Source organism: Ictalurus punctatus, chromosome 28, assembly GCF_001660625.3.
Source record: "Ictalurus punctatus breed USDA103 chromosome 28, Coco_2.0, whole genome shotgun sequence".
Lineage (NCBI taxonomy): Eukaryota > Metazoa > Chordata > Actinopteri > Siluriformes > Ictaluridae > Ictalurus > Ictalurus punctatus.
Genome location: NC_030443.2, coordinates 11080958 through 11105527, shown reverse-complemented (window position 1 = coordinate 11105527; position 24570 = coordinate 11080958). Strand labels below are relative to the sequence as shown.

The following is a 24570-nucleotide window of genomic DNA, read 5'->3' as shown; positions in this document are numbered from 1 at the left end:
GACATGATGACTTTGACAGTTAAAGTTATCAGCGTCATGAAAGGAAATATATATATATATATATATATATATATATATATATATATATATGTATATGTATATGTATATATGTATATTTGTATGTGTATGTGTATGTGTGTGTGTGTATGTGTGTGTGATTACAGGAAATATAAGGTTTGGTTTTACTCAGGTATCACACCAAATAAAACAACATACTGAACATGTTCAAACACATTTAATTAATGATTTCAGTTCATATCAGTTATATAGGACAGACAACAGCAACAAGAAATAAAACACAACTTGGGTGTTTTAAGTTAGAAAAAAAAAATACCTTAAAAAGGAAGCTACAACAATAGCATCATACAGACCTTCACTGAAGGGATAGAGTGCTCTAGTTTCAGATCTACATAATTTCAGAACACCTCATTCAGAAGGAATGCAAATCTCTGGACTAACACATTTCAATTTGGGTTTTATGTGGTTGTTTTATTTTTTCTTCTGGGGTCTGAGCAGAGAGGCAAACATTTAAGCAATGTCACAATATAACAAGACTTTATACTGAATATCAGCACAGCTGTGATTTGGCCACTGGTAATCACAGTAATGCTGATATTTAGTACAACAGCACAGCTGTGAGTGTGATGTTGCTTTTATACAACAGCTCTATAAACAAGAAATTAATATAGAGTAACTGACATTTCAGACAAAATATGGCCAAATATGTTGTTTATTTTTGTTTCGTCAACGAAAATCGTTCCCAAAGAAGCCACAGGTGGATAGTGTGGTGCGTGTTGCTATGCAACAGACAGACTGACTGACAGACTGTAGTGAGTGAAGTAATGGTTTCAATGTAACAAACTGTTGCTAGAATTGGCATTTTATGTAGTGAACACAGACAAGCGGAGTGATACAAACAGTGAAATGTATCAATGAGGTCACACTCTTGGAAAGCAGCTTGTCCAATTAAATTGTTTATAATTTATTATATACTGTCTACTTTTGATTTCACTGTTGTTCTAATACTCATTACTTTTAAGCTCAAAACTCTGAAATGATTTGACCTATTTCTGAAAAAAGAGCCTTTTATTCAATTGTGAAGGGTCATCACTCTCTTTGCTCTACACTCCCTTATAAGACTAGATTCAGATTTTTCTTTACTACTAATTCCCAGGCAATACAAGTTGAAAAATACTTTTCTCCAGAGGACTTTGACTTTGTTTTGTGTAACTAAGGATGGTGATAGAAAACACATAGTAAAAGGTGGCTTTAGAAAAGATTGAGGCTATGATGGCCTGGCTATAGTACCAAATAGAGTTTATCGTCTAGATCGAGTAAGTTCATTGTGACTCTGTAACAAAGTAGAAAGCAGCTTGATAATTTTAAAAGAAAGCAGACAAATGTTAAAATCAGATACTTAGACGTTAAATGCCCTCACTATTCAATAGCTCTCACATTGGCCTAGATGATGTCTGTTTATCCCTATGTAGCTAAGGACTGTACTAAATTCCAGTGTTGAAATGCATAAATCTGAAATATTTCACGCAGCATTAAGTTATGAGAAGTGTTGACAGTTAATAAACACACTGGCAAATAAATTAAACATGTGAAATAGCGCATAAGCATGTGTATGAATTATTATCTACTAAAAAGGCAGTTGGATTTGGATTAAGCCTAAAGAGAGGAACTCTCCTACTTGTGAAGCCAGTATGTTCATATCTCAGGTAGCTTTACATTTTGACTCAGTTAGATAATCTATCAGTCTGATGTGGACTGAAATGCATGAAAATGGAGGTATTTGACCAGTCATATTTGAATAAAATTCAGCAGGTTTTTGCAAAGGTAATATTCCTTTGTAGTAAAGTTTAAAACAGAATCCTTTCCTTTAGTATTACAACATTTTTATGGTTTGAGGTAGATCTCAGTGGGGCAGGAAAATATATTTAATACTGGTTAGATGAATAAAAGTTAGGGATGTCACTAGAACCGATACTTCAGTACCAAGTTGGTACCAACATTCTTAAAACATGACGGTACTTGTTTTTCTGCAGTAGTATCAGTACCGTTGTAACGAAAGTACCGAAAGTACAGAGGTTGCAATTCTTTCGGACCTGATGCGGGCAGCAAATACGCGCAAGTGTTTTAGACAGTCCACAAGTGGTGAAGAAGAAGAGGAACACCTATGAGCACACGGGAAAAACTACAGAAGTTTAGCTTAGCTTAACAAGTTTACCTCCGCCCCGACTCATTGAGAGCAAAGCTAGTATCGATTTCGGGTGTGCAACCAATGCTATCGTTCATTTCAAACAAAGCGAGGAAACACTTGGAATTTGGCGAAGTACCTGAAAGACGGTCCTATATTATATTTGTTTGAGGCAGCTGGCATTGTTGCCATGAAACAGCTAACGTTATGCTCCATGTAATGTTTGCGATAGCCAGTTATTTGTTAACGACACTAACGCATTGCGATGTTATACACTACCACCCAATGGACCACCATGCATCGCCATTCAGCCCGTGTTCTGTCAGCTAAATGTAGCCTAATGTCGCTAATAATTATTCACATGTTCATGCTTTTAATAAATCTTTTTGGCCTGCCACCATATCAGGGAATTTAAACTAATGCTTGCATTCAGAGTATAAGGAGTGTGTGTGTGTGTGTGTGTGTGTGTGTGTCTGTGTGTCTGTGCACACGCACATTTAGGAGTGCACCTCCGGAGACTCATTGTCAGTGTTTGATAACTAAAATACCCTCCCTCTCCCCCCACCCCCCTTTCTCTCTCTCCCTCTCTCTCCCTCTCTCGCTCTCTTTGCCAGTATCAGCCAGAGGAGGATGTCCTCCAGGAGAGTTTTTTTTTATTTTATTTTTTTAATGTTATATTCATACCACACCATGGTATCGACTTTGGTATCGAGTATCGTGTACTTTTGGTGGTATCGGTACCGATTACTAGATTTTTGGTATCGTGACATCCCTATTAAAAGTTATATTAGAAAAATAACAATGAAAATTAATCATATATATGAAACCTCATATCTAATGCAATTTTTAGGCTTGACAGGTGATTTTTGTATCCATTTTGTATGGTACAATTTCCTAGCTTGCTTCTGAAGCATGGTCAGCTTCCTATTTAAAAGGGAGGTTGTTGGGTTAATAGCTCTCTCCTCCACTACCTGCCCTATGGATCTTAGACCTCTGCCACCACCTGCCCCTGTTCTTTGTTGCAGGGAACAGTCTGTTTTAACAGTCCTGGTAAAAGCACTCCGTGGAAACAGCCTCTGGCCGCTTATCTGGGTTACACTTCTCTGGCTCCACGGTCTTGCCTGTGTAGTCTATGCACCGCACGCTGCGTCGGCGCTCACCAGCACCACAAGTCCGAGAGCAGGCTGACCATTGTCCCATCTGCCATACAGGACAAGGCAGATCACCACACGGTCGGATGTCAATTGGCCGCAGCTCCATGTCGCATGAGAAAGATGAGGCTCCTGTTCTGTTCTGACACTCAACACTCCTCCTGGACCAGCCAGAACCACAGCTCTTAGAGCATTCGGACCACTCACCCAGGACCCATTCGGCTCCTCCAAATGGCAGGATGACATGTGGGGAGAGGCTCCTGTCTGCATCTGGCTTGGTGAATGGAAGATCCCGGGGCAGGTAGAAGGTGTATTTAACCCTGGGTGGTGAGGTGTCACCTGCTGTTGACAGAAGCTGGATGGTGATTGTTTGCTGTAGAACCTGGAAGCTGAGAAGCCGCTCAAGGGTAGTGGATGAGCCACTGTATCGAAGGACAGCACCACGCACTGGTATGTCCTGTTCAGCTGTGGATACCGAGAAATTCCCATTGAGAATGTAGGTTTCATCCTCAGCCTTCACTGCCAGGTAGTTACCATCATGCTTAATGCCATGGTGGCTACGCTGCTTGACATCAATGTTGGTGGCCCCAGCAGGAATGGTAATTATGTCATTGTATCCAAAGCTGCAGAAATATAATACTATTTGTAAAAAAGCTTCATTCTTTTTATACCAGTAGAAGCACTTTTCCAGTTATGTATCTGTTCCAATCCTGTAATATTTTCAGAGATTTTCCTCACTTACGTAGCTTTGTTTAGAGTGCCACTGATTTTTCTGCAACTTGCCCCATCTCCACCACAGACACCACACTTGTCCAGCCTAAGATTGGAGCCTATGACTTGGTCACAGCCAGCCTTGATGCATTGTCCCTGGACACAGATAGAAGTGGTATCTGGACCACAGGTTGTACCATCCACGACCTGTTCAACAACATCAGCAACAGATGTCTTTGAGTGTTTAAAGTTAAAAGACCACGTAAACCAATTACATTTCATATACAAAATATCAATATTAGGAAAATGATGTAATAGACTGTGGGGATTAAGGGGCTCAGATATCAAATTTTACTACAGAGCAAATAATTAATGTGTTCGAGTTTAGTGGAGTGCAAAAATATCATCAGTGCTGTGGAAAGAAAGGAATCAGATTCAGATATCAGGGTTAATAATTTGTTACATACAAAGAGGAAGAACTGGTCAATGTGTTTCATATATTAGAAGAACATTTAATCAAAGACTACTGAGAAAGGTGCACCTTGGCTTCAAAAACTTTAAATTCGTTGCTGTGCTTGGCTCTGCAGAAAAGTTTGCACCGATCCCTGGGCGAAACACCAGTATACTTTGGGATCCACTGCTTTATTTTGCCATGCACGTTCAAGTAACGGTCACTGTTGTATTTCTCACACTGTTCCTCTCTGAAGCTCTTACCTGTGAAATGAAAAGACTATTAATGAGCCAATGCAAAATGAAAACAATGTAAAAGTGTGAAATATACAAACTTTTACCTAAAAAGCATTTCTGTGCACAATGTTCCCAAAAGAAGAGAGAGTAGGAGTACAGTGTGAATAAAATGTTACCATGATTTCCTGAGCAGGTCTGAATGTTGCAGGACTGGTATTTCACTCTCTGGCCCACACAGTAGGATCCTCCATTCTGTGGCACTGGATCTGTGCACTCGCGATGAGAAAACTCAACCCCACCGCCACAGGTCCTAGAGCATGGGCCCCAGGCACCCCATGCACCCCAGCCCCCATTGACCGGTACCTGAAAAACAAGAAAATAAATCATGGATAAACAATTTAACCAATTCACCAATTTAACACTATGATTTAACTAATTATCTAGACTTACCTTGGGCTAAATTTGGTACACTGAAAGCAGTATAATGCAAATCTCTATAGGGTTGACACCCTGTTTAGACCAATACTTCCACTGACAAAAACATGATCAAAACATCTGTGTGCTCATTCTAACTTCACATCCCTGTCTATTAACTTATATACAATCACCATCCACTTTCTTAGGAGCACCTACACATTCATGCAGTTGTCCAATCAGCATATCATGTGGCAGCAGCGCAATGCAAAAAATGTAAATCATGCAGATACGGGTCTAGAGCTTAAGTTAATGTTCACAACAAACATCAGAATGAACAGAAAGTGTTATCTCGGTGACTTTAACAGTGGCATGGTTGTTGGTACCAGATGGGCTGGTTTGAGAATCTCAGTAACTCACAGTCTGTAGAGTTTACACAGAATGGTACAAAAAAACAAAAAACATACAATGAGCGGAGGATCTAAAGGTGGAAAAACCTTGCTGATGACAGAGTTCAGAAGAACATGACCAGACTAGCTTGAGCTGGCAGGAAGTCTATAGTAACTAGTAACTGGGGCACTGGTGGCTCAGTGGTTAAAGGCACTGGGTTACTGTTCAGAAGTTCAGGAGTTCAAGCCCTAGCACTGCCAAGCTACCACCGTTGGGCCCTTGGGCAAGGCCCTTAACTCTCAATTGCTCAGTTGTATAAGTGAGATAAGAGTAAGATTAGGGGAATGCCAAAAGCCATAAATGTAAAATGTAAGTAACTAAAAATAAGCATTCTTTGCAACCATGGTGAGTAGAAAAGAATCTCAGAACACACAACACATTAAACCTTGAGGGGGATGGCCTACAACAACAGAAGCGCACATCAGGTTCCCCTCCTGTCAGCCAAGAACAAGAATCTAAGGTAACCATGCAGTCCATCCAGGATTTCTTTTGTGATTGATGCAGCCAAAAATGCTTGATTGTGCTGCAGAATTTTCAAAATTTTCAATGCACCTTGCAGTTTTTTGTGTTTTTTTTTCCCTGAAAAACTACTTGAATTGGTCAAATTGCAGTTACACAAAATTGTTTTGCAGTTTTTCACAGTGAAGTTTGCTGGTAAATGTGACCTTTTAGCTGTACTCATGTATGACACATGAATCAAGGAGGGGTTCCGCTGAATGATGTGATGACGTCTTGGCCCAAATCTGTGGAAAATGGGGTATATAAAATGGGCTGAATATTGCGATTGCAAAATCTAAGTTTGCTTGATTTTGCATTAATTTTTACGATTGCAAAATCCTTGAGGGTCTGAGGGCACAGACTCACCAAAACAGGACAGTTGAACACCAAGTGATGTTTTTCTATTCTTCAGCTGTCCAGTTTCATTGAGCCTGTGACATTGATCACCTCAGATTCCTGTTCTTGGCTGAAAGGAGTGGAACCCAATGTGGTCTTCTGCTGTTGTAAGCCATCCACCTCAACACACTTCTCACACATACTCTCATCTCCCATGCCCCCCTCCCCCACCTTTTTTTATTGCCTCTCTTTCTCAACATGTTTCTCTCACTCACTCCTGCCATTTGTTACTTTTCTCTATCTCTCTGGTTACAGGATTGTCTGGCACTTGTGAACTGGATTTTAAGTAGATTATTTGTTATGAAGCTCTGAGAAACAGCAGCATCTGGTTCAATTTATAAAAGTGAAAAATGAATAATCTGACTTATTGTCCAGACACCTAAACAGCATGCTGAATATGTGTGACCAGGCAAATGTTGATCTTAATTTGACATAGAATTTCATTAAAGGGGGACACTTCAGAAAAAGTTACTGGTACAGTACATGTTCAGACACTGAAGAATGAGAGTAGTAATAACAGTACAATTTAAAAAATGACGGCATTGCTCATATAGGGATTTGTATCTACTTGCTATTAGCCAATATTTTTGTACTTACTATAATTATTTTCTGATAAATCAAAATGAGTCTTACTCAAGCTTGGCTCATGCTACACATACCTCATCTCCCTTCTCTGCCAATATGGTTGACACACACACCCCCCCATGGCAGCTCTGGTCTTCACCACAGGGTGTACCATCAGCCCAGGGGAGGCTCCCATTACGGGTAGTACACTGTAGTTTGCCCTCTTCGCGGCACCATAACTGGATGCATGCTTGGTCCTCCGGGGCATTGGGGCAGCGTACAAACTCCTCCCCAAATACTTGCTGGCACTGACGGTCCAGACCAAACATGTGGCCTGGCGGCTCACTCCTTAAGGGAATAGTCTGCTCTGGCATGTCCAGTAAGCACTCACCTAAAGACAGAATGTACACACACACAAAAAAAAATTAACACCTAATACTGCTGTGTCAATAAACTACACATGCCATTCTTGAGACATCAAGAAATAAAGAGACAGTCATGCCCCTTTAATTATACCATATAGCTGGTCTGCTCTCTTTTTTTCCACCATTCATTGACATCATCAGCACTAGCATCTGTAAGTTAAGTCTGCTGAAACCACCTCTTATTTGGAATAAACAGGTGTGCACATTTGTAGCTTGAGGGAAGTATTTTCATGATGTGCATAAATCAAAATGGTCTCATCTGGAGATTTCCATTGTGTAACCTATAATATTGCAGTTCCATTCGAACTCACTTCAGCTCAATCATTAACACTGGTCCTTGCACAGCTCTGAATCACACAATACCATCATGTATACCTCATGGACAACCAAATGACAGTTCCTTCTCCCTAGGGTTTTTCAGCTTCCAGACTCTATGTTTATTTGGATTCCTAGGATTTTGATTCTTAAATCTAACTTCCAACAGCTTCAGTCACTAAGTATTTCGACTGCTTTCACCAGTCATTTAACAGCTTGCATAAGTAAAATAATTGTACGAATTTAGGCCTTGCAGTTTTATCAGTGCTCTTGTGTACCTGTAGCAACAGCAAGTTCAGTAGAGGCAGCCTCCGCCTGCCAACAGCGGCATCTGAGTGAGGGAAAACAGCTATTAAAGCTGGAATGTGTTAGTCACTGAGGATGACAAGGAAGCAGGCGTGAGGAGCTCAGACTGAAATACTGACAGATAAATCAATCTCAGGAAAAATATGTTTACTATTTTTCAATGCACTGTGGGAATGCTCTACTGAAGCGTGAGGTACTCTTCTGGGAGACTGTACAGACACTAAACTTGGGAAACCTTGAACAGATTCCTGTAACAGTATCAGACATGCCTGGCATGTGTCGGTCACCTGACTACAGTACGCTGTGGTGAGGGCAAAAACCACCCAGAGAGAGAGAGAGAGAGAGAACGAAATGAAAAAAGAGAACATACTCTACATAGGTGGTTAGTTTTAACATTCTCAGCAAAATTACACAGTGTGGTTTTCCAGGTCTGTTATTAGTGGTTAGGGAGCAAGTAAAGGCAGAATAGACATATGAAAAAAGTGTGACTAAACTTGTAAAACAGAGACCTCCATTTTATAGATTTCCACTGCACTTTTCTGTTTGTTTTCTGTGGCAAGTTTCCATTAACTAAATAACGTCAACTTCAAGATTTAGGAAAAGTGTCTTGAAATGGTTACTGAATGATACTGTTTTTTTTTTTTTTTTTTCTCGTCTGGATCTTGAAAAACCATGACCTGCACTTGTGCCAAAACCAAAGGACCACTCAAAACCTCATCTTAAAGGGAGCCACGTAATTTTAAGATAGGCATGACTTTGTTTACATTTGAATATTCTTAAATAATTTCACACACACTTAAAATGCTGTTCCTCAAAGCCTTACATGTACAGTATCTTAAATATTCTAGTGTGTTTCTCATAAAAAAGCATAAAAATTACTCAAAGAAGTATGTCCCCTTGTTGAGTGATATGTTCACACTATCACAGACTTATTAGTCAAGTAAAAAGAGTGACGTATCTCTGTATCTCTTTAATATCCCCTTTCAGACATAAGAGTTCTCCAGTGTGCTTTTCCAATTCTAATTTGTCGTGATTTCGGTCATTTAATTTCTTCCAATTAATGTCAAAGCAGTCTGTTTTCCTTACTTTTGCTCCTGTAACTTAACTGTCTTCAACCACCAAATTTGCAGTAGCTGTTTTTAGATATGCAAAGACAAACAAAAAATTATTTGGACAACCAAATGTCTAAGACAAAACAGTTTTTCCCAATGCTCAACTGCACTGCTGATGAACTGTCTGTGAACACTGATCAGATCAGTTTAATGACTCAGTCATACCATGTCCATTGTCGAAGAACTCTGTGATGTAAAGAGCACTACATGGTGACCAAGGAAGTGTCTTGTTGAGGTGGACAAAGAAAGGAGCCATTAGGTGGTGTCCATCGATATCACCAAACAATTTCTCACAGGTTTTGGAGTCATCATGTGGCATGCTTAGTACATGGCCTATGGGGAGGCAGGGAGAGGAGAAAAAGTTTGAGTCTAAGTACTATGACACTTATGGACCATGGGTTTCACAACCACATATGAACATATGAGTACCTGTTTAGCACAGCTGCTACTGAAACTGCTTGTTGTTTAGAAATATGTTTTTATGTGAACATAATCATCTATGATGTACTTACTGGGAACTTAATTCCAAAAGCTTTACAATTAATGTGATCTAATGGAATAAAAATATTCCCTTAAGCCATTACAGATTGGTCATTCTGTAATGGTGCAAATATGACCATGGAAACTGTTCAAGGGAAGCTGAGACGGTTAGAGACACATTAATGAATGGCTAAGTCTAAATTTGGGCCGTCCACTCTGGTCCAGACACTCAGCATGGCGTGAGATGTCAGACGGAGGCATGGGGTGGAATTTGGTGGCATTTGAGGGTACGTGTATGTGTCTGTATGTATATGACCTGTACCGAGCTCATGTGACACAGTGAAGGCTGCCTGAAGGCCGTTGTCCTCAATGACTGAACAGCTTCTTTTGGGGTCACACATGGTTCCCACATCAGCTACACCAAGGGTGTCACAATGCTGATGTCCACAAATATCCTGGACAGCACAGAAAAAAGAGACAGAGTGGATAAGGGATTCAGTAGGAAGATGGACAGGTTGAGACAGCAACCAGAAGAGAGAAAAGAAACATGTTGGAGAGCAGAGCAGAGGAGAGGAGGGACAGATTTCAGACACTGATATCCAGACATCGCTCCATTAGTTCCAGACAGACCTTTTTCCCCCCAAATAGGCTCTTGCCAGCAAAACATATTTGTCAGTGTTTCCATCATAAAATGAAGCAAATACATGGAAGACTAAAAAAAGTGAGGGAAGACTTTTAACTGTGTGATGGCTGATTTGCACAGTTCACTTCCAGAACCGAGACCTTTCTCAAATGTGTGCCATCCCTGACTTGAGTAACCTTGCCCATGAATTAGGACTCCACAGAAACCTTTGGAGAAAAGTAGGGACAGCTTTGCCTCTGTAAGACATCTGGCCCAACTGAGACAAACAGTTTTGTCTCCAACTGAGACAAACATGAATTCTGTTGTTTTAGCGACAGGAGGTCTGGCCAAACATCAGCTTTAAGTTCAGCTCTTTTACTGGTAACCTTCAGTACTTGGCAGAAGCATAGTCTCACACTTTGTCTATTTTCACCTAAGAAGTGGTTCTCTGATGAGCCATGTGGTCAAAATTCTGCCAAATATTTTCCTATGTTGGAGCTTCTTAGGTATATAATGCAGAATGCAAGGTGTAGTTTTTTGTTAAGTTTGTTTAGTTCTCAGAGAACCAGGTTACTGTTGTGTGGAACTTGGATTCTCACAGTATCCATATTGGTTTCTTCAGGGTTGTCTAGTTTCCTCCCACCACTCAAAAGCATCCCATTATATTTATTGGCTACTCTAAACTGCCCTTAGGTATTAAATATGTGTGTACATGGTACCCTGTGATGGACTGAAAAGGATAAAGTGGTTACGGAAAATGTATGCATTGAGGGATTATCTATAATTTAACACATCATTCACATTTGGGTAGATACACAATATGGGTCCCATTTTGTTGTTAAAGACGTTTCTTGCGTGAAAAGGACCAAACTAGTTTTTTAAATGTGCAACTTTTGAAACAGAGATAATGGCTCACCTCCCTAGTGAACAAAATGGCTGTGTCGTAATGCTCAGGGTGGCGTGCACTTGCTGGGTTAAAGAGCTGTTGCCAGGTGCAGAAGTTGCGTAGGGCCATTCCGCCATTTCTGGACACCTCAGGCCCAACATCCTCATCCTCCACAACCAACATCTTGACCACCACTAGGCTCACTGCATTCTTAATGCTAGGGTGGCCAAAAAGTTGTGCGGCCATCCCCATTATGGTTAATAGGTAGTGCTGCAGAGAAAGAGCAGAAAAAGACGATGATAGATCAGTTATAATCTACAGTGAGGGAAAAAAGTATTTGATCCCCTGATCATTTTGTACGCTTGCCCACTGACAAAGAAATGATCATTCTATAATTTTAATGGTAGATTTATTTGAACAGTGAGAGACAGAATAACAACAAAAAAATCCAGAAAAACGCATGTCAAAAATGTTATAAATTGATTTGCATTTTAATGAGGGAAATAAGTATTTGACCCCTCTGCAAAACATGACTTAGTACTTGGTGGCAAAACCCTTGTTGGCAATCACAGAGGTCAGACGTTTCTTGTAGTTGGCCACCAGGTTTGCACACATCTCAGGTGGGATTTTGTCCCACTCCTCTCTGCAGATCTTCTCCAAGTTTGGCAACTCAAACCTTCAGCTCCCCCCACAGATTTTCTATGGGATTAAGATCTGGAGATTGGCTAGGCCACTCCAGGACCTTAATGTGCTTCTTCTTGAGCCACTCCTTTGTTGCCTTGGTCGTGTGTTTTGGGTCATTGTCATGCTGGAATACCCATCCACGACCCATTTTCAATGCCCTGACTGAGGGAAGGAGGTTCTCACCCAAGATTAGACGGTACATGGCCCCGTCCATCGTCCCTTTCATGCGGTGAAGTTGTCCTGTCCCCTTAGCAGAAAAACACACCCAAAGCATAATGTTTCCACCTCCATGTTTGACGGTGGGGATGGTGTTCTTGGGGTCATAGGCAGCATTCCTCTTCCTCCAAACACAGCAAGTTGAGTTGATGCCAAAGAGCTCCATATTGGTCTCATCTGACCACAACACTTTCACCCAGTTGTCCTCTGAATCATTCAGATGTTCATTGGCAAACTTCAGACGGGCATGTATATGTGCTTTCTTGAGCAGGGGGAAATTGCGGGCGCTGCAGGATTTCAGTCCTTCACGGCGTAGTGTGTTACCAATTGTTTTCTTGGTGACTATGGTCCCAGCTGCCTTGAGATCATTGACAAGATCCTCCCATGTAGTTCTGGGCTGATTCCTCACTGTTCTCATGATCATTGCAACTCCACAAGGTGAGATTTTGCATGGAGCCCCAGGCCGAGGGAGATTCTTGACAGTTCTTTTGTGTTTCTTCCATTTGCGAATAATCGCACCAACTGTTGTCACCTTCTCACCAAGCTGCTTGGCAATGGTCTTGTAGCCCATTCTAGACTTGTGTAGGTCTACAATCTTGTCCCTGACATCCTTGGAGAGCTCTTTGGTCTTGGCCATGGTGGAGAGTTTGGAATCTGATTGATTGATTGCTTCTGTGGACAGGTGTCTTTTATACAGGTAACAAGCTGAGATTAGGAGCACTCCCTTTAAGAGTGTGCTCCTAATCTCAGCTCGGTATCTGTATAAAAGACACCTGGGAGCCAGAAATCTTTCTGATTGAGTCAAATACTGAGTCAAATATTGAGTCAAATATTGGTCAAATACTTATTTCCCTCATTAAAATGCAAATCAATTTATAACATTTTTGACATGCATTTTTCTGGATTTTTTTTTTGTTATTCTGTCTCTCACTGTTCAAATAAATCTACCATTAAAATTATAGACTGATCATTTCTTTGTCAGTGGGCAAAACGTACAAAATCATCAGGGGATCAAATACTTTTTTCCCTCACTGTAGTTTTTTGAAGGTTCAAACACTGTACAGCTGATCAGTTCAGCCACTAAAATCTACAAGCCTCTTGAAATCAAATATTTAGATATAATATAACACAACTTTTTTTCTGTCAATAAAATGGGTGGAAACAGCTCAAAAACAAACTCCTCTTGGCCTCCCTCTCTTCCAGATGGTGCTGCATCTAACTCCAAGTCTCTAATGCCAGCATTTTTATTTCATTGATCTCTTAAGTTCTTTGTCTCTATATATCATGTCACAGCAGATGGAGATATCACATCTAATAACAATACAGATTAATTTTCTAATTCTGACAATACCAACATATGGCGAGAGACCCATTCACACCAATCATATATTAAATATTCTGTGTAATTGGAATGGGGAGGCATGGTAGCGTAACAGGTAGTGTTGCCTCCTCACACTTGCAGGGTATCCGGTTTTATTATGAGCTCGGGTTACTGAGCATGTTCTTCTTGCGTCCATGTGGGTTTCCTCCAGGTTCTCCAGTTTCCTTCCATCTCCCTGAAACATGCTGGCAGGTGGACTGACTTCTCTAAATTTCCCTTGGTGTGAATTAGTGGGTGAATGTGTGTGCATGATGCCTTGCGATTGACTAGCATCCCATTCAGGGCTGTAACACATCATTCACATTCGGGAAGATGAAGGAATGAATGAACAAATGAACTAATGAGTTGGTAGAGTATTTCATGCTCAGACAGTTGCATTAAAGGTCTGATGGCATGATACATAAGCTAAGATATGAGAAGTATTGCTGCGAAGAGATGACCCTCTTGTTATGATATAATACAAGTACTTAATGTTATTATAGGGGAAACTGTTAAAGGACACCATATAAGCAATTTTTAAAATCTATAATCTATATTATTTCTTCACAGTCTGAAATGCTAAAATTAGTTCTGCATCTAGCATGAAGAAAAACTGCTACTATACTGATAATATCACAACAGTTTCACAAAAAATTGTTCACTCCAGTCAATATGTAAAAGGAAATGTTCTGTATTATATTAAAAAGAAGAAGAAGAAGACAGAAAAAGTTTGTCTCAAGCAGCTCTGTCAACCATCACCTTCAGTTAATTACACATGATTTGGAAGTATCAACAGCATAGTTTGAAAGAATTCTCCCCTGCATCCTCTGTTTACAAAGGGACATGATGATGGTAAAATGCTATCAACAAAACAGGGAGCATGGTAAACATTTGTGATCGCAGACTTTGTGTGCAAAGTCTGAGATGATAAACATGGCTGGATTGTGTGGCCTCATTCATGTAAAGAAATGTATTAAAGACCCTGTTATTAGTAAACAGAGAGGGATGTGCTGAACAAGCAGTTGCAATGCATGATGCATATGAGGAAGAGCTGGAAAAGTTTAGTTTGTTCCCCAGGCTGGAGATTATGTTTAAAATTGACAGTACCATTTAATACAGTAGCATGTGGTAGAGGTGTGCATTGGGAAAGGGATACTTTGCCAACAAGCAATAAAAGTCATGGGAGCAGGTGGAGAGTGGGGAGTGGGATTTGAAGCTCACAGGACAAAAAAAAGTCTCATTCATTAATGTGTAAGTGTATTAATATGTAAGTGCATGCAGTATGTTTCTCGAGCAATGCTGCATGATGCATTCACAAACTTAATTTACTCATATACGTAAATGAGGTATATACATGGGATCAGGGACCAGAGAGTAGGTTGCCTGGTGATGATCCCTATTTTTACATACTACAGTATTTAGCATATAGGTAGGTGTATAGTTGTGCATGATTAAATGTCCTACCACTTTTTGAATGTGTAGTCCATTAAAAAAATTTAATGTTTGTATGTATTTGCTGCACAAACTGATCCAAAAGTATATTAAAAATATCACTTCAGCTCTCTATCACACTGGGCGTGAGAAGGGAATTCATGCTGGATAGGATGCATGTCCATTGCAGGGCACAAAGCATACGTTTGCACACATTTGTACACTTATTCACACCTGGGAACTATTCAGAGTAGGCCATCAACCTACCAACATTTTTAGGCAAGTGGGAGAAAACCAAAGAACCCGGAGTAACACTGACACATACATCGTGAATGTGTGTGTGTATATATATATATATATATATATATATATATATATATATATATATATATATATATATATATATATTTTAAATCATGATATTGTAGCCTATGTGTTTATAAAGTTAGGCACTGTACCAACTGTTGTAATAATAATAACCTATTTAACCAGTCCGCAGTATCACCCTGCTTGGATTATTTTCTTTTTCCTTCCAAGACCCTTAGTATGTAGGTAATGTAGGTGACAAACCGTATCAGCTACATTTTAAAATCCATCCGTGATTGTGAAAGATGTTTAAGTACTGATATGTATTTAAGTGTACGTTAAAATGGAAGCCTGTATTTTCCTTGAGACGCGAATAATACAAGTTTAAATGCTACGGACACGCTTTTGGTGCGCTTTCGGACATGGTTTTATCACGCATTTGTTTGCGGGCTCGTATTCTCGTCCACAGCACTTAGATACACTCATACAATTTAATGTGGCAGTCTGCTGTTTTTGACATCTCATAGGCTCTGCTCGGGTTCATCGCGCGAGCGCCGTGGTTCCTCTATGTTTTTCCGCCCACGCACGTCCGACCTCACACGCAATGAATCGTTTCTTGGAATCCGTCATATCTCAGTTGAAACGGAAAATATTACAGTGCATAAATAAATCTTTATTAGTACGAATTTCACAAATACTACTGTAGATATTTTTCCTGCGTAGACTAATGAACATTAATAGCTATTACAATGGTTAAACAATATAACGCTATAATGGTTCAACAATAGCCTATTATAATCAGATTAATCAATATTATAAGGATAGACGTTTCAGGGCAGGTGACTTCCTTGAAAATTAGAACAGTGAGTTCAGTTTATTCTGCTAAGAAGCTAACGATTATCAGACATAACTTCCAGGAACTTTACCTTGATCTCGTCTCCATAGAAACGCGTCATGGAAGCGTCCGCCACTACCAGGGTCTCGATGTACCTGGCTGCTGACACGAACCTCCGTTCCCGCTTTTGCTCTCTTTGTTCATATTCGTCAGACTGATCTACATCATGCTTCACGTAACTGTTGTCCTCTTCCTCTCCCTCGACGCCGGACCTTCTGGAGAACACTCGCCTTTTAACGACGTGAGGCTGAGAGAAAGTGCCTCTCGCGTCTCCAGTGCGCGCACCGACTGGTTCAATGAAGTACTCTTGACCGCGCGTTACGAAAGTTCCCCGGATGCCACGACAAAGACTGACGGAGACAAGCGACTCCTCGTCCTTATTTACTGTACCCGTGTGGAAACAGCCCCTGAGCTCCTGTTCGCTTTTTCTGGGCTCAGGCAATATATCCTTCGGGACGCGCTCGTGCCCGGAGCCGTTCACAACAGCCGAGAGCTGTTTGACTTTTACGCGCTGAACCTGTAACGTTGGAGCCATGAAACTGTCGTCCGGCCTCAGGTACAGCGTGAAAACGTGCCCGAACGCCTTAATTTGGAAAATATTCCAGTCCTCAGTCCAAAGGCCATTTCTTTTTAAAGACATTTTGACAGGTATTGTCTCGGTCTCGTCCAAATCCACACTATTACATTTCACAAATCCGGAGAACAAAACAGTGGCCAAGATTAAATGTGCGGTGAAAATCATGGTGTCTAGTGATATGCAAATATTGTCATAAAAGTTTACATAAAATACAAGACCTTAACTCGCTACTTACGTTCAAATATAAATGCTAAATGTTTTAACAACAAACTACACTTATTGTACTTGATGAAACTAGATGAAGTCACCGGCTTGAGCTGAAACAAACGGCCCGTTTCCATTCACAGAAAAGACCAAAGTGACACATTTGAACATGAGGTCGCCGTTAAAGAAAACGCTCTTCGACCTGTGTACACTCAGTGTGTGCGCGTCCTTGACCGCGGTATTTATACACTCGCAATCTTCTTGAACTTGCGCGGTTTATTTCCGATACTCGCACCGACCGCGAGTATTCTGAGCCAATGGGGACTCCCGGCCACACCCCCTTTTGAACAGTGCAATGCTGCCTATTATTATCCGACTGCATGGAGAGCGCGCGCACACACGCACAAGCTTCTCTGATGAGTGGAATGTTTTACCCCGGTGATAGTGTTTCCCGTCTGAAATGTTTCTCGCAAATTAGGCTATTTTTAATCATAATGGGCTGGAAAAATGGCCTTGGCCCAATATATATTGTTTGGCACAGTTACAGCTCATACAAGTTTATGGTGGTGCAAGTCGGGGTGGGTTTTAACTCGTGACTGGCTGGAAAACAGTAAACAGTCTGGCACTCCCAACCACTCATCCCTGGAATGAAGGTGATTTGAACAACAGTTCGAACAATACAAGTTATGGTTGTACAAACGATACAAGTTAGGCTAATTATGACATCACTGATTATCAAAATTTTATTGTAAAAAAATGAATGTGGAGATGCAAGTTAGGCAACATGTGATTTCTGCAAGTTACTCGATTGGGATTGTGAACATGTACAGCTTGTTTTTATGTCACGTCTTTCTGTTAATAAATTGCATATCTTTAACAGTATTAAAACAACAAATTGCTTTAATAGACTACTGTTAAAATGAGCAAAAACGTGAAAACAAAGTAGATTTAACACGTAGCAAAGTAGTTTGTAAACTTGTAGATATTGACGATTCTCACAGCTCCAGTAGGTGGCGCCACTGCATCATTTTTACTGTGACATTCTTGCTTTGCTATTCTTTTACAAACAAACAAACATCAACAAGAAAAAAAAAAGAAACGAGTACAAAAGACAGAAGACCACAAAATATACTTAATGTCCATTGCTGCATAAAGCATCAGCAAATCCATAGGTCGAATTCTAACTCAGGTTCGTTCACCACCAGGTGGCACATTTGTATTACAAGACATACACCAGCTTTAACTAATTTTTTTGTTGTTGTTGCACTGCGAAGAGATGCAATTAACTGAATTACTTATATATATATATATATATATATATATATATATATATATATATATATATATATATATATATATATATATATATATATTTTGCCACATCAACACTTAAAATGGGTTTAAGGTGTTTTCTTAGCCCATTAATAAGGTTCTAGTTTGAAACCCTTCCTGATGGGAACCACTTGATTGAAGGATTCTACACAAAACCTTTAGTGATTCTCCTAGATGGACAATGAAAAACCCTTAAAGGTGCACAATCTGACCTTTTATTATGACTGTTGTTTTTAATGAAAATTGCTGTACTTTTTATGGTGCTGTACTTTTTAACGGTGACATAACAGTTATTTTCTGACATGAAATCCTAATTCATTGTTCTTGTGGCCACAAGCACTCAGTCATTGGGGCAGGAGTTTGTGAACCATATTAAGTTTTATACATAACACTATACAGTACACAACACAAACATCAAATGGGCAATGTGAAGGTTCAGTGGGTAGTGTTGCCACTTTCAGGGTCTCAGGTTCGATCCTGAGCTTGGGTTACTGTCTGTGTGGAGATTCTGTGCATGATCTCTCCATGTCTGTGTGGGTTTCCTCCAAGTTCTCCAGTTTTCTCCCACCTCTAGTAGGTGGCTTGGCTTTGCAGGGTGTATTCCTGCCTCACGCCCAGTGTTTCCAGCATAGGTTCTGAATCAAATGCAACCCTGACCAGAATTAAGTAATTCCTGAAAGTGATCATGATATGCATATGCAGTACATGTTTTTCAAGCATTCCATAATCCAAAACAAAAATCATAATATTTTCATCATTGAAAAGATATCATCTATGACAAAGAGAACGGATAACCCATTTGTATGCCATACATAGAAATGAATGAAAACGGCTGGACATGCGCACACACACACACACACACACACACACACACACACACACACACACACACACACACACACACACATATCCAACCCCAATTCCAGAAAAGTTGGGACATGATGTAAAATGTAAATAAACACAGAATGCTATGATTTGCAAATCGCATAAACCCATCTGTTATTCACAATAGAACATATAAAATATATAAAATGTTTAAACTGAGTAAATCTACTATTTTAAGAAAATTTTTAATTTGCTGCAACACATCTCAAAAAAGTTGGGATGGGGCAACAAAAGGCTGGAAAAATAAGTCTTACGAAAAAGAAATGGCTGGAGATTAATTGGCAACAGGTCAGTAACATGATTGGGTATAAATTGTATCTTAGAGAAGGCAGAGTTTTTCAGAAGTAAAGCTGGGCAGAGGTTCACCCATCTGCGTTAAACTGCATCTACAATTTGTGGAACAATTTCAGAATGATGTTCCTCAATGAAAAAAGCCTGCCTCTCTGATGGTATGCGGGTGCATTAGTGCCTATGGAATGGGCATGTTGCACAGCTGGAAAGGCACCATCAATGCTGAAAGGTTTATACAGGTTTTAGAGCAAGATATGCTTCCATCCAGATTCCATCCCATCTTTACTTCTGAAAGACTCTGCCTCTCTAAGATACTCTTTTTATACCCAATCATGTTACTGACCTGTTGCCATCTAACCTCCAGCTGTTTCTTTTTAGTAACACTTACTTTTAAAGCCTTTTGTTGCACCCATCCCAACTTTTTTGAGACGTGTTGCGACCATAAAATTCAAAAAATTCAAAATTACCTATTTTTTTTTTTTTGGAACACATGTGCACCTGCATATTCATGCACTTATCTAAGTAGCCAATCATGTGGCAGCAGCATAATGCAAAAAATCATGCAGAAAGAGGTCAAGAGCTTGGGGTAATGTTCACTTCAAACATCAGAATGAAGTAAAAGTGTGATCTCTGTGAATCTGAACATGGCATGGATGTTGGTACCAGATGGGCTGTTTTGAGTATTTCAGAAACTGCTGATCTCCTGGGATTGTGGAGTCAGAAGCTGAGGCTATTGTGGGCACAGACATTTGAAGACTGGAAAAAAGACCAGGTGTTCCTCAACTGTCCCATTTAGCTGAGGCTGTGCCCATGATAGCTTCAGATTCTTGATCTTGGTTGACAGGAGTGGAACTTGATGTGGTCTTTTGCTGTTGTAGTGCATCCACTGCAAGGTTTGATATCTCTTACTTTTGACAAAGCTTATGTGACAGCCTCTAATTTTTTTTTTTTTTTTTTTTTTTTTTTTTTTTTTTTACATACTGATGACAAAACAAATATAAAAGTTATACGTTGTGTACTTTTACAGAAAGTTGTCGATTTGTTTTAAGTCCTGATCAGCAATATAGCTTGTGCAGGACGGCATTGCAGTTTGCCAATATCTCAAACTGTCAAAATGTGCAGGAAGGCATTGCAGTTTGCCAATATCTCAAACTGTCAAAATGTTTTGTTTGCTCTAACACTGCAAAGAAAGGAAGATGTTTCAAAATTTGAAACCGTTTACGAAAAACAGATTACATTGCAGTTTGCCAATATCTCAAACTGTCAAAATGTGCAGGAAGGCATTGCAGTCTGCCAATATCTCAAACTGTCAAAATGTTTTCTTTGCTGTAACACTGCAAAGAACGGAAGATGTTTCAAAATTTGAAACCGCTTACGAAACACAGATTACATCCCAAATCCCAAAGTACGATGCTAAATTTTATGTTAAAATAAAGTATCTATATATGGTGTCACATTAATTTTACTTACTAGTATGGTAGAACGCGGGTTGGCATGTTGCAAGTGTATAATAAGTATGCCTTTGTTCTCATCATTTTTCACATGGTTGCAAGTGCGCAAGAACAGGCAAAGTGGGAGGGAAGCCCCACCTTAGTTGCGCTGCGCGCGCCACAAGGATGTCGCGAGCAGAGAGGCGCTAGCCAATCAACTCAACCGAAGACCTTCCTCAAAAGCTCCGGTGACAGGCACTAGCTGTTTACACATGACCTACGCGCATAAAGCCGGCACACGCGGAAGGACGTTTGAGCATCCAGGTGCAAGAAGGGAATGGATCTAACGTTCGCAGACAACATTTTAGTCCGTCTCCGTTATTCGGATTATTCTTAAATGCACCTTTAACTGGTCCAGCAATATAGTTTGTGCAGGAAGCTATAAACATTGCGTCCTGTCCCTACTGGTCCGTATACATCTTATAGCATTTTGCATATGCAATCATGTTTTTATTCACAAGGGCTGTGCTTATTGTGAACGTCTTATTTTTGATTTGCAAAGTTGCGCGCTCCATGCAGAGTCAACTGTGCGAACCTGTCAGAATGGATAATCATGACTATGCAAATAACAACTTCGTTGGTTCTGAAATGAGCGCACCGCCGAATAAAGTGGCTTTCCAAATAAGTGCATTTGGGCAGGATTTTGTTCTTGACTTGCACGCGGATTCTAGCTTTATCGCACCCACGCTCTCGACATTGGGAATGCCCCTTGTGTCCGAGCGCGCGGACCTTCGGCGCTGTTTCTACGCGGGCACCGTGAATTCAGATCCACTCTCGTACGTGGCTCTCAGTCTGTGTGACGGCCTGCACGGCGCGTTTGGCTACGACGGCTGGGAATATTTTGTCAATCCGGCAAGCGACGACTCCGTGTTTTCGGGTGCGCGCCGGAGCGCCGAGAGCGCGCACCTTCTGCGACGACGCGCCAACTCCGAGCTTGGAGGCAACGGCACGACGCGATGTGGCGTGGACGGTGGCCCGACACCGGAGGTCGCACGGTCCCTGGAGAAGTTTAAACGCTCCGAAGAAGCTAATGCTGGCGATAAAACCACCGCACAGAGGAGCCGGCTCAAGCGATTCGCATCGGTGCCTCGGTACGTTGAAACGCTTGTGGTGGCCGACGAGTCCATGGCCAATTTCCACGGTGACGATCTGAGGCATTACGTGCTTACACTCATGGCAGTTGCGGCTCGCCTCTACAAACACCCAAGCATCCTGAACCCCATTAACATCGTGGTGGTCAAGTTCCTGGTGATTACCGACGAGGATAAAGGGCCCAAGGTGACCGGCAACGCAGCCATGACATTGCGCAATTTCTGCACGTGGCAAAAGAAGATGAACAAGAACAGCGACAAGCACCCGGAGTATTGGGACACCGCCATCCTATTCACCAGAGAGGTGAGGAAAAGCTGCGTGATATCCGTATTCATGATGCAGCCATCATGTCAACTGGTTTATAAGCATTTGTGAATTTGCTTCCTATATGTGACTTAATATAAATATTAACCTATCCGTTATGTACGTGCATCACGTGAAAATTTCAAATACATACCCACTCACTGTTGTCCTTCATACTTTGGGTCATCTAGTCTCAGTCGAGAAAGAAACATCAGAACTAAACCCACTCTGATCACTGGAGTATTGCTGCACAATGTACAAGGTACAAATAGTGTATATCTCTTGTCCCTCAGGGTAACTCTTTGGGTTAATGAAATGTTATAAATGGTCAGTTACTGCCTCCTTTGGCAAGTGAAAATGGATCTGATTGTGCACCTTAAGAAATACACAAAACACCAATGTAGCATGTCCGCGTTAGATAATTTACTTTAAATTATGTAGGATATTACACAGCCATGAACAGAAAACCCTTTAATCATAGTTAGAGCATGTACATACGCAGAATATGCATGTTTCACATGCTGTCTTTACAGTCATGTGTACAGGACAGACATTATGCATATCTTCATTTGACTGCTCATTCATATCTGTGCCTGTTTATATTCACAGCAGCAGTGCTCAAGATTTCAATCTCTACAGTTTGTGTTTAAAACATGCAGAAGAGTAATGCTTTGCACTGATTCACCCCTAACAAACCTACACTGAAGTCAGCATTCACTGTCAGCTGTTGCTCAGGAACGCCCACATGTGCAGGCACTTAGCCAGTCCTTCACACACCAGACTTTTTCCCCTAACTAAGTGCCTGAGTCACACGTGGCCTGACCCAGTGATCTTGAAGATTTAGCATTTCTTCTCTGCTGAGAGACAGCAAAGTGTCAGAGCCCAAGTGCAGCTTGTTCCTGCATGTATTTTTTTCAGTTATTGCAGTTATTGCCCTCTAAGGACATGGACATATTGGACTACATAAATCATTTGTGGTCCACAATGGAGAGGGAGATTCAGTAGTGTAGCTTACATAAACATGGGTCCAAAGTTCAGTGGATAGTGTAGTTAGTTCAAGCATTCAGAGCTGTACAAATCTGGTTCAACAGTACTCTGTGAACGACTTAAACAGACAGTGACAGGAGCCAGGCCTTGGTTCCTCTGAGAATTCCAACATGCAATCTGATATACTGCCCTTCTCACACACTAGCTAATGCCTTTTGTCATTCTAGTAATGTTAAAAGAAAGCTTATGTTATATTTTTGTCATGTTTAGGGATTTTGTTTTTCACCAGAATTCAAGACTTTACAAAACAATATAATCATATTGATCATAATACAGTCCAGATAACCAAATAACTTCACTGGCTTATTGCAGATGTGGTCACTATGTACAAGTAGGTAAATGGGGCTTTTGTGTAGGGCTGTATCATTTGAAACCCAAAGAAATGTCCCATTTCTAGGGGATCTTCTTTTAACCACACGTTCAGCTGGGAAAGATCTGATACATTCTCTCCCATGTCCCTTCTCCCCATCCGCCCATCTCAGTAAAAGCCTGTTTTCCATTACCAAAGAGAGAGGGAGAGACCCCTAAATCCCACCTTGTCAAGGCCCACCTGCTGTAGAAGCCCGTTCCAGCTGTAGCATGAGAAAGTCACTCTCTGGGGCTCTGCAACATTTCTTCCAAGTTATTCCCATTTTTCCACCAGCACTTTTAGCACAAGCTCCTTCCTCAGACTCATCTACTCTGTTGTCTCTAGGTTGTACCCTTTAAGCCAATGAGGAGTGTGATTTATTTAATTGGCTCATGGCAAGCATGGCAACTTCTACATATCAAGGCAACTTAGTAAAAGGGCATTTTAACAGGTTTAATAATGCTTAATAATGTTTTTAAGTCTATACCTACCACATGGAACCATTGAAGACATGAGCAAAGGGAGTGAGGGTATCCATAATGAAGGACTCTGATCATTCTCAACTGGGATTGTGGTTAAGGGGGAGTCCTACAGAGAACTGATCACCATCCCTGTTAATGAAGCTCTACCCATATACAGAAATCAGTTCAAGTTATCATCAAATAGAGCTGATGTGGCTAATAAAGAAGACTGATGAGCTGAAGCAGGTGTGTTAGATTATGGGTGAAACTGAATTCTGTAGGGTGGTAGCTCTCCAGAAACAGGATAGTAATTACTGCTATAGTATCTGGATGCTTGTTTTTTGATATATAATTCACACTTAAGTCTCTTCTTCAAGTGCATCTAGTGCACTTGGAACAGTTATTATTTGTGAAAATGACTTTATTT

The 24570-nt window shown here is 40.6% G+C and overlaps 2 protein-coding genes across 2 annotated transcripts in view; one reads left to right on the top strand and one right to left on the bottom strand.

Annotated features, from left to right (window-relative positions):
- Positions 1–216: 216 nt before the first annotated feature.
- adamts8a (ADAM metallopeptidase with thrombospondin type 1 motif, 8a) lies at positions 217–17181 on the bottom strand. The gene is made up of 9 exons (XM_017459416.3): positions 16144–17181; positions 11251–11490; positions 10035–10167; positions 9398–9565; positions 7170–7465; positions 4929–5115; positions 4607–4779; positions 4097–4272; positions 217–3977 (listed from the first exon to the last, which is right to left on the bottom strand). Exons 1-9 carry the CDS (start codon positions 16852–16854, stop codon positions 3242–3244), a joined length of 2820 nt encoding a protein of 939 aa, XP_017314905.1. The 5' UTR covers positions 16855–17181; the 3' UTR covers positions 217–3241.
- Positions 17182–21033: 3852 nt separating this feature from the next.
- Positions 21034–24570, top strand: part of adamts15a (ADAM metallopeptidase with thrombospondin type 1 motif, 15a) — a 22252-nt gene continuing 18715 nt past the window's right edge. The window contains exon 1 of the mRNA XM_017460588.3: positions 21034–22286. Within this exon, the coding sequence (XP_017316077.1) occupies positions 21336–22286 (951 nt within the window). The 5' untranslated portion in view covers positions 21034–21335. The remainder of the gene's footprint in view (positions 22287–24570) is intronic.

Bases quoted from the DNA above. Each gene is read 5' to 3' on its own strand.
- adamts8a (XM_017459416.3), bottom strand. From the start codon at position 16,854: ATGATTTTCACCGCACATTTAATCTTGGCCACTGTTTTGTTCTCCGGA. The intron at 10,168-11,250 runs GTGAGCCATTAT...TGTGCTGTCCAG, and splicing joins CCATTTTGTTCACTAGGGAG to GATATTTGTGGACATCAGCA. The intron at 4,780-4,928 runs GTAACATTTTAT...TTCATTTCACAG, and splicing joins GACCTGCTCAGGAAATCATG to GTAAGAGCTTCAGAGAGGAA.